Source organism: Phaethon lepturus, unplaced genomic scaffold (assembly GCF_000687285.1).
Source record: "Phaethon lepturus isolate BGI_N335 unplaced genomic scaffold, ASM68728v1 scaffold7967, whole genome shotgun sequence".
Taxonomy (NCBI): Eukaryota; Metazoa; Chordata; class Aves; order Phaethontiformes; family Phaethontidae; genus Phaethon; species Phaethon lepturus.
In genome coordinates this window covers 31,250-42,321 of record NW_010551068.1, presented here as the reverse complement: position 1 = coordinate 42,321, position 11,072 = coordinate 31,250, and the positions used below count along the sequence as shown (strand labels likewise).

General features: G+C 38.4%; 1 protein-coding gene across 1 annotated transcript in view; it reads left to right on the top strand.

Annotated features, from left to right (window-relative positions):
• Nucleotides 1-10,685, top strand: part of CMC1 (C-x(9)-C motif containing 1) — a gene marked incomplete at its 5' end in the record, with an annotated part of 32,836 nt that extends 22,151 nt beyond the window's left edge. The window contains 2 exons of the mRNA XM_010290758.1: nt 9,113-9,203; nt 10,571-10,685. Coding sequence (XP_010289060.1) covers nt 9,113-9,203; nt 10,571-10,685 — 206 coding nt within the window. The remainder of the gene's footprint in view (nt 1-9,112; nt 9,204-10,570) is intronic.
• Nucleotides 10,686-11,072: the final 387 nt, after the last annotated feature.

The following is an 11,072-nucleotide window of genomic DNA, read 5'->3' as shown; positions in this document are numbered from 1 at the left end:
TTGGAACTTCAGCAGGACTTAACAAGCCAGGGCGAATAGATGTTCAAGGAATTCAGGGTAGCATATGCCTTTTCTGGTATTGGGGTGGTTTCTTCCTCTTTCTTCCTCCTCTTCTCTTAGTTTAGACCCACTGTGCAGGTGATTGTAAGGGTTTTGAAAGGCAAGTGAGAACTCCATGCTTCAAGGTATAAGTCAAGCTTACATTTAATAGGGGTTAGGAAGAAACTTCACTTGAGAAAACATTTTTCCATAATGTAGACTTTGGCACGTTTTTCTGAAGCAGCTATTACTGGCTTCTGAGAAAGATGGTATGCAGGACAAATGGGCCTTTTGTCTGATTCAGTATGTTATTTTCTCATCTCTAATTGTAACTGTCCCCTAAAGCAGTCTTCAGATTTGTTTCTAGGATATTGATAACATGTATGCTTTACCCCAAGGCAATGTGTTAAGAGAAACAGTTTCTAGTTTTTTGGGAAATACTCTTCCTCTGCAGATCGCAGTTGTGCTATCTGCCTTCCTGACAATTCTCTCTTGCTGTATGTTCACCTCTCAATCACCAGACGAGTGACTTTTCAGCATTTCATACTAGAGTGCAAGAGATGCTATAGTCTACTGGAGAATCCTCTGTTTGCATTGTATACAAAGCTGGTTTTCCGTGCTAAGAGCACCCTGGGAATGATTGGGCAGGAGGAGACATCTTTAACATGGTGAATGTCCCTTCCCTAAAATTCCTGGATTCCTGGAATCATCTCTCCTCCAGAGTCCTGTGTTGTGTGCTGCTACATACTGATCATCTGCCCCAGGACAGATGCCCCCAGCAGTATGTTGGACCTACAAAAGCTGAAATGGAGTAGCTTTTTGGGGGGGTGGTGATGGGTAGGAAATTGGAAAGTATATGATTATTTTTATGTTATAGAAAGTGAATATTTGTGGAGAACTAAGTATTTGATCTGATAACAGAGGTTCACCTGAAAGAATCAAGGTTATTTTATGTCAATTTTCTCTTTGCCCTATATAAGATGCATTTAATTATTTCATGCTATCTCCTTCTGTTCAAATTAATCTGTCTTATATATATTGTTGCTCAAATTAGAATAATTCTTTAATCAGCTGTTATGCATGCCATAGTAGACTAGAATAGGAAAGCTACTCCTGGCATATTGATGATGCATGTATTTTATTTGTTATTGTAATTTAAAAGTAAAATCAGAAATATTGATTTCTACTTGACTGGAGAGATGATTTAGTTTGAATATCAGACTGATCTTAATCAGGTGAGAATTAATTGAGTTGGAGGTATTAGATATTCAGTGATGTTAACTGAACCATGATCAATCTACAGAGAAGCTTTCTTTTGTACTGTGTTAGAAATATCAAATAGCTCATACTCTACAATGTAAAACAATCTTTTCATGTTCATCCTACTCCTTCCTCTGGCTCATTAAATGCACCAGTAATTGGTTCTGTGCATACTGAGTAATCTTCAAAGTAACAAGGTAATAAATCACAATTTAATATAAAATTAAAAGCATAACAACTTTGCCATAAAATGTTGCTGATAATGTTTTGTATAATTTTAATGTTCCTGTACACATTTTACAAACATAGATTTTAAAATATTGTTTTTGTTTACATTTTAGAGGGAACTGTTTCCTCTTCCTTCCACCATTGCCCCCCCAAATCCCCATTGTTACTTGGGCATCTTCTCCACCCAGTGGTAGAGCTCAAGGAATGACCCAAACATTGGCGAAACCTGTTTCCTTTTTTGTGTAAAGAAAAAACCCTACCCCAGGAATAGAACATAATTCTGGTCTGGATCATGATACAAGCTTTTTTTATTTTAAGAGTGTGATAGCAGTATCATAAGTGTTGAGAAAATATAAATGGTGAGATAACACCTCTGTAGGACTTTCTTTTAAGTAGTAAAATTGTAAAGTCTTTAAATAAACTGGAGCCAGACCTGAGAGGATCAATTTATCTTGATAATGGGGAATATTTAATTTGTTTTGTGTACAAGAACATCTGCAAAATAGATAGATAATCATGATTTATAAAACTGCAGTTCTAATATTAAATGAATTGCACAACACTGCAGTGTGCAACTCCTATGAGTCGATAGGAAAGTGCCAGTTATTGTTATAATCTGAATCTGCAAAGAATGAACTTTCAGAAATAGCCTTCATACTACATACAGTTCACACACTGAAAATAATGATAATGATCCCTTGGCATTGTTACAGCAATAGTTTCCATGCAGCTGGTTGTCTGGAGGTAAGTCCCAAACACTTCTTGTTCTTCTCTTGCTTTGCACATGGAAAAAATTCCATGTTTGCAGAAAGAAATAATTATGTATCTAATATTTTTAAGTATTCATTATTCTAAAAAAAATTACTTCAAAAAATTCCCTACAAATATAATCTGCTTGCTGGTTGTTCCCCTTTATTAAATCACACAAAAAAAACCCCTTTCTGATTATTTTTAATGCTTGAGGCAGGGTGTTAACAGTTTTTTCCATAAAGTCTTTCCTTTACATATATGTAACTGAAACTTTTGCAGTCCAACACGCAGATTTTGCCATTTCGAGTGCAGCACAGTGAAGAGACCAGCCTACCTCTACTTGGAGGTGGAGGGGTGTTGTCAGCTACATGAAGAGCAATTGCATCTTAAATATGGTGCCTTGTTTTTGTTGTCCACTGTTTGTAGGTCTGCAGACATGGGCATTAAGAATGTTAAATTTAACCTTGTCTGGTTTAATGCTGTGGAAGGAAATTATCTTTATGCAGCAGAGCTGTGGCTCTGTGTTATTCCAGATGCTGGTTTGTCCCTTTGAGTAAAAATCTTACAACTTTTTGTTTTCATTTTATAGGAGCAAATATTTCTTGAACGTATGAATATGTTCTAAGATGAAAATGGGCAGTACCCTGGCTTTTTATTTTCTTTTTTTTTTTTAAATTAGGAAGTGTATGTACTAGGACATCTGTTGGTGGACTGCCACCAACTTTGTTGTAACTGACTTTCTGGTAATGTATCTGATCTCTTAAAGTTTGAAAATCAACACTTTAATGTGCTGATTATTCCACATGCGTCTCTGACTGCATGGATAGATAGGGAAATCATTTATCCGGTCTTTATTCTGAGAGAATTGAACTGTTACCCAGTTTTACTTCGGTTTCCATCTGCTTCCCATATTATCTTGTAGTAAAGTTATAAAACAGAGTTTGGGGAAAAAGCTATTAAAAATACTAAAGAAAAACATTCTTCTTAGATGCTGACTGTTTTCCAGCAAAGGTTTATGTGGACTGTAAAGGTCTTTGTATATAATGTTCTTTACTGTGTCAACTGTCTAGCTCATTATCAAAGAAGCCTTAATAAAAGAGTGCTCTGTAACTTAAAGCAGTTCTTAATCAGCCATCAAAGATACTAAATAATAGCCAGATATTAAAAATAATTCTTGATACCTCCAACATTATTTGTATAGTTCTGTATCTGAACAGAATTATACAAAGACTCAGAATTTTTTAATTAAAAAACACATACATATCCAGACAGCTTTAGAAATAATTTTGGAAGGCTTTTAAAAGCTCTTTCTTCTGTGACCTTACATGTGCCAGGATCTACAAAAGCAGCTGTTTTTCCCCTTGTTCTCCGTGTCCTGCTTTCTCAAGTAAGTTAGTTGAGATGGGGAGACCCAGTGAAATACTGTTCTTGGATCCTGGGCAGTTGGAGATCTGGAGGTGCCGGGGTCCAAACTCAGCAGCTTCCCCAAGCTGCTCAGGACCTGAGATGCTGTCTGCTGAAGAGTCAGTCCGTGGAAGGACTGACCTCGGCCACAAAGCCCTCATGTCCATCTCTGAAAATCATAGGAGCTAAGTGGTCTTCCCCCCGTAGGCAGGTCACCACTGTAGGCTAGCATGCCATAGGTGGCAGGTGAGAACTAGCAAAACTGATTTGCTCTGTATTCAAATACGGTTGTTCAGCTGCTGTTCTGTTGAACTGACCTTTGTCTTGGCAAAGATACTGTTTGGCTTTACATACTTGGTTGAGTTAGAGAAGATACTAAATTGCAAACTTGCTTTAAGCAGTTAAAATCTCTCTATGTGGCTGTAATGGCCAAGAAATGATGAGACTTAACATTCTCAGACCTGTGCCCAAAACTAATTTTGGATTTGCCTTACAACAGAATTGCAAAGCTTTCTGTGTGAGAGAGAAGAAGAAGATGAAATCTGGCCTCGAATCAGTGATGAACTGTTCAGTGAACTATTTCTGAGCTTTATCCTTGAGAAGAGTTCTTTGCTCAGTGTGCATCCCCTTAGACACAGCCTGTGGCACACAGAAGAGCCCGTGGGGCTAACCTATGTCAGATACGATGTCATGAACTGTAACTGCTGCAGGTGAAAGAGGGGTCCATAGCCAGTCTCCGTGGTAACTGGTGGTCACCTGCAGCTCTTTGACGCAGTACTGGATCTGTCCTTATCTGTGCATAGGGCATTCAGTGACGGACATATGTAGCTGTCCTGGCAAAGCCTCATCAAGGTTCATTTTGTAGAGAGCAAGCTTTTTCCTCCTCTGTCTAACAAGGCATTTTCACTTGTATTGAGCTCTGTTCCTCATTTTATTTAGCTTGTATTTGTCATTATTGGGGATAACTTTTATTGTTTGAAACATTTCTTTCTGTTTCGTTACAATCTGCACTGAATTTGCAGACACCCAAATTTGCATCTAGTTTCACTGCTGCCTGTGGTTCTATTTTGGTAGCTTGCTGCTGGCAAGGAGAAGGAAAACCTTTCTGAAAGTCATAAAGTCATGGAAAGCTGTTTGGTAAAGTCATAAAGATTGGATGATGTGCAGGATTTCTAAAAGATCAATTTGCTCTGAAGAGCAATTGTTCTTTGTATCGTGTGCAGTATCAAGAAGCAGGTTTGTTTGAATGTGAGAGTGGGTTCCCTAGCATTCTGATTATCGCTTGTAGCTGCTAAAGCGTTAAACTAAAATGGGTTTGTAATCAGATCCTGTGTATCTGCTCCTTTTGTGGTATCTTGCTATGCATCCTGAAGCTTTGGTCTACTGCTTAAGTGAGGAATGAGTGGTGGTTATCAAGATTACGGAGATGGAGATTAATTCTTGGTTTAAGATTATATCTGGAACTATTGTGCACTATTTGTGAGATTATTCTCCAAACCAGTAGTTCTAACACCCTTTGTGCTGCTCAACTTTGAGATGTTTTGTTTCATGAAAGAGTTGTGAGCAAGACAGATATTTTACTTTTTATTAAAAATAAAACAACGTTCTCCACACTTCTGTAGGGTTTCTGGTAAACGTTTATAACTAAACCTATCTTGTACCACAGTCCTTACGTGACTGTCAAAGGATTTTAAAGTGCTGAAAGTAAGAGGAGAGAGGGATAATCAAGTTTTTTGTGCTCATATGAGGGTGCCTAATATGCTTTAACCTGCTCCTTTCTCCCCCTCTGTAGTTAAGCATCAGCAACATTAAAGCTAGATAGCTGGAAGCAGTTTTATCGCTTTGCAACAGTGCCTGGCCATGTACCGCAAGCGGGACCTTCTGAAGCCAGGGAATGCTTGCAATTGCAGTTCAGATTTTGTTGATGTTCTTTGAACAATCCCTGGTTTCAGCCGGGATAGAGTTAATTTTCTTCATAGAAGCTAGTGTGAGGCTGTGTTTTGGATTGGGGATGGGAAAATGTTGATAACATGCTGATGTTTTGAGTTGTTGCTAAGCAGTCAAGGACTGTCTGGCTTTTGATGGTGGTCTGCTAGCAAGAAGGCTGGGGGTGCATGGGAAGCTGGGAGGGGACACAGTCAGGACAGCTGACCCAGGCTGGACAAAGGGATATCCTATACCATACGACGTCATGCTCAGTATATAAAGCTGGGGCAAAGAAGAAGGAAGGGGTGGGAGGACATTGGGAGTGATGGCGTCTGTCTTCCCAAGAAACCGTTAAAGCGTGATGGAGCCCTTCTTGGAGATGGCTGAACACCTGCCTGCCTATGGGAAGTGGTGAATGAATTCCTTGCTTTGCTCTGCTTGTGTGCGCGGCTTCTGCTTTAAACTGTCTTTATCTCAACCCCTGAGTTTTCTCACTTTTACTCTTCTGATTCTCTCTCCCGTCCCACTGTGGGGGAGTGAGTGAGTGGCTGTGTGGTGCCTAGTTGCTGGCTGGGGTTAAACCACAACAGTTCACTGGGACATCACACCTTGAACCAATCAAGAGTGGTGAGCTAACAAGTGAGAGGGACCTCCTGTTGTCTTCAGTGGTTTTTTTACTTCACAGCTTCCAGAAGGAATGATTGCTACAAAAAAACCTGCACAGCACTTAAGGAGGTGCCTGTAGAGAGTAGAAATCAAACTGGTCACTAGACAAACCATAAGCTTTCAAAGGCTTCTTAAGTTTTTCCTAGAAAAACAAAGGATGTTTTTAGAAATGTGATTTTTTTGCAGATGTTGATGTAGGGACATTCAATGTAAACAGTTCAGGAAACAAGAGAAGAAACATCAGATTCACCTTTAAAAGCTGAAGCAACGTTTTGATAATCTAATAACACACTTACTATATTGTTCTGAGCTTACACTGCTGCGTAGACTTCAGCTATTCAGGAGTATCCGCAAAGTTGTGCTTGTGTACTTGAATGGTTTTAGGTCTAAACTAAAACACATACAAAACAAGATCTTAGACTGAGTATGGTTGTTAATAGATACCTTTGAGCACAGGTTACAGTGTCTTCCCAACTAGTAATAACTGGTTAATTTAAACCCTTTTTTTGCGTACTTTCATTTGGTACATTTTCAAGTGGCGTATGGTGATGTTACCAGTGTAACAATGTTAAGTGCTGTGTTGAAGCACTTTTTCAGTGTTCATCAATATGTTTGATGTAGATAACACATCAATTCTTTGCAAAGTTTTGCAAAGATGTATGTAAGTTTGGCAGTGTAAGGACACTTAAGGCTGTCATGAACACTTTCAGCAAATGCTAATTTTTGTATAAGTTATTTTATCAAAATCCTAATTAATATAGCCAGGGGCAAGCAGATTAGCCTCACCTAGGGGCTGCTTGCAGCTGTTGGATCACTTTCTCCTTTAAGTCTTGCTAAGTAGTGTCCAGGATACTAGAAGGTGGGTTTTGTTCCAGTGAGGTCTGCGACTGCTTAATGCCCATTTCAGCGCCCATCCACTGTGAGCAAAGGACAGGACTGCTGCTTTTATAGGCGCAAATCTTTGTTTTCTTGTTGATGTAAGTTTTGATGTAATGGAAGTTATATAAGTACAGGATCATCAGTTAGGCAAATCTGAAATGTCAGCTAAATGTCTTGAAAACGTACAAGGACAGGTACAGAAGTACACTGCAGTTCGTATGTTTAACAGTCGTGCCCATATTTTCACATGGTCAATAACTTGCATGTGCTCGAGGTGCCTTTTTGATGCCCAGCATGACTGCAGAAGGTATACCTATACAGTAAGCGTAAAGAATGGAAGTGATACAAAAATTGCTATTTCTGTAAATACTATGTATCTGATCGTTGTGTACAAAAAGTGGAAGGTTCTAGTGTAAGTGAAGTGCGAGGTTTTGGACAAAACAGAGTAAGAGCAACGCGTTGAACATTATATATACATATGATACTCAATGTGCATATACCGACTATGTGAATATACTCAATGTACATACACATTGAGTATAGATGCTGAGAATTTACCCTTTGTATGATGTAGTGTCATTAAATTTTGATGTTACTGGGTTAGATGTTTTGCTAAAGATGTTCAAGAATATAACAATTTTTGTATGCCCTGAATTTGTTGGATATTAAATCACTTCCAGGAAAAGAAGTGGATAGAACTCTGGGAGGGGACACAGTAGCTCTGACCTTGTTCTTGACCTGGCTACTGGTTAATCTCAGACAATTAGCTTTATCTGTCTCTCTTTTTTCACCTGTTGAACACAGATGATTACTAACTTAGACCCCTTATAACAAAATAGTTTGAAATCTCCTGATAGGAATAACAGGTAATTCTTACCTAGTTTTATTATTTAGTGAAACATCTTTACTGGGTGCTGGTAACAATGAGATATAATTTCAGTTACTCCCAGATAAAAACATATCCTTAACGATGCCTTTTATTCCCCTCCAGCCCCCAAAGCTACTTCTGTTTCAGTATCTCTGACTTGTTTTTAAGTCTCAAGACCCTTGAGACTGAGCGGGCATTTTCACTTCATTGAGCAAACAGATACAAGATCATTTCTCTTGGGAAGAGACAGACCATTGTCTCTCCTCCCTTCTATATTCCCTTATTCTTAAATGCCAGAGATAATGATCCCAGAAAGGTAGATGACAATCAGTATTTTTGTGGGCAATGCTCTTTACTAGCCATTTGGACTTTGAAAAAACTCCGGATTAAAGAACAGCTACAGGCCACTACACAATGCTGAGAAGATACAGAGAAGGTAGCAGTCCTCCTTGGACCACTGCAGTGCCATGGAGTACAACCTGGCACTCCCAGCTGATAAACGGCTGGCTTTCTCCTTGCACTCCCAGGAGGAGAGATTTTTGGGAACTCCAGAAGAGAACCTGACCTCACAGTTGCTTATCTCCAATCCCAAGGGAAGGAGGTGATTGCCAATGGCATTTCTTTGAGACTGTAGTTGCTGTCAATGTCACTGCCCTCTTAATTTGTAGATGCAAATGTGCTTCAGTAACTTCAAAAGCTTTCATTGTAGAGGAAACGCCAACAACCCTGGCTTGAATAATTTTTCGTGCTTCCTTTTGTTTTGCTGTGGTAGTGAGTATGAAAAGCAGGCATAAGAATCATGGATTTGCTGCGAGAATAACTTCAGAAATTTGTTGGTATTAGCAACAGTGGTATGTGTTATATGACATGAAGGGAGAATCCCAATTCAAATCTTGCTGTTAAACAAGTGACAAAGACCTCACAAATGGTATGAGACTCTAGGCCAACTCTGGTTACATTAATAATAAATCAGACCTGGTCTATGAAGTTTTGTTATATGCAATAGCATACACATAGGAAGATTTTTTTACCAATTGTCATTTTTTTAAATGTAATTTAGTTAACTGTAATAATTTTTTCTTTTTTTCCCAGCATTTACTAAATGCTGTCAAGAAACTGGTCTTCTTATGGTGGTGAAGTGTCGGCAAGAGAACACAGCACTGAAAGACTGTCTGGTTGGCTAGTAAGTCCCTCATGAGTTTTTGGGTTTTTTTGTTGTGTGCCCTATACTGATCTAAAAAATGAGTAGAACTCTTAAATCTTCTCAGAAGGGTTTTGCAAGGTTAGTGACATTGATGTATTTTCTTAAAATTATATCCTTGCTTTAGAAAAAAATGTGCTGGTCGGGGCCCTAGCTGACAAATTTTATTTCCTTAATAACGCTGTCCTATGGCAATGAAGATTCTGTTCTTGATTTAAATGGTTTTAGCCCAGACAACGTATAGCTCTATATTAACTATGTTGAATTACATATGTGGGGATGGGAGCGAGCAGTAGAAGTGCCATCATACCCTGCTAGTGAGACAGGGTGAGTTGGTTTTGATTTTGTTTCTTGAACTGTTTTTTTAAGATTTAGTCTTTGTCCTGAAAGTGTCCTGCTGTTGTGAACAGCAATAGCAGCAGCAGTGGGACATTGTTAGATATTAGAGAGGTCAACCTGACGCTGTGTTGGATTGAAACGTCTCCTTTGGAAGTCCTAATTTATCCCCAGTGCCATCAGGCTGAAGTGTTAAATTCTTCAGTTTCCCAGGATAAGGGTTGGGGAATTTTTGTGTTTAACTGGGTAGAGAAGGGGGATGGTTTGGTTTTTTGCCTGTTAAACCAGAGATTAAGATTCAACGCCTTTAAACTAGTGACAATTATTCTCAGGTATTTGGGAACTGATGAAAAAAAATGTGCAGCCAGGCAAGAGTTCAGGCCTGACTGCAGTGAGAATTTGCTGGAGTTACTCAGTTTTATTTGTCTGTACCTCCATGCATCAAATTTTGCCTTTGTAAAAAACAAAACAAAACACCACCACCCAAACAAAATATACACTACTAAAAAAAAAAAAAGTGTAGTACTTGAATAATTATAATTAAAATCAAAATTATGAGAAAAATGGATTGAATTTAATGATCATGGACCTACATGTTTACTGTTCAAGACATACACTTGAGTCTGTTCCCCATGGTCGCTTGTGTGCATAAATGTAAGTGTACTCCAGCAGCTTCCCATGCTGAGGAAGCTAACTGCACACAGTAACAACACAGCTGAACTGAAATACCAAATGTCTTTCGCTTTTTCTACCTTTCCCTCTTCATGCTTTCACTGTAGAGGCTTGGAAAGGCCTGTGCCTCAAGAGAGAGCAATATCATGCAGACAAACTCAGTATTTAGAGTTTACAATGAAAGATAACTTTAATCCTTATGTATGTTATACAAAAGGTATTTTATTATTGAAGGCAGGCAAATTTTCTTTGGATGTGAAAGGAAGATCAGTTATGAGAGTTATTCACACATCTATTCCGTAGTCCAAGATGAAAAATGGTATTATGTCTTTGTCTTGTAGCTATTCTGATCCATTATTCTATGAAGAATGCAAAACAGAATATTTGAAGCAAAGAGAAGAATACAGAGCGACTGGAATTAAGAAAAAAAGACAGAAGTTTACTTCAAATGTGTAGTTAAAACTTAAAATGAACTTTTCAAATTTTATATCCAACTTTGATTTGAGTTGATTTAAACAGACTTAAATCACCTGTACCCCTCTGTGTGGAATTTAACTGAAATACACAAAATGAGATGAATGGAGAAATGGAGAATAAAATAATCTCGGAATTTAAAAGTAATTTTTTTTTTCTGTAATTAAAGGTGTAAAGCATGCTGTCACAGTTTGCAAGAGAATAATTCAAGTTGTATTAAAAGATCATGAATTTGGTTTTACGTTAAAATTGGTGTGTTTTTCATCTGAAGCTGAGGGTGTATGGAGACGCCCTTGATGCTCTTACTAGCAGAGAATGGTGGCAAATGCAGAAGAGAACAGCTTCTTGGACCAATTTCATGTATCTTTT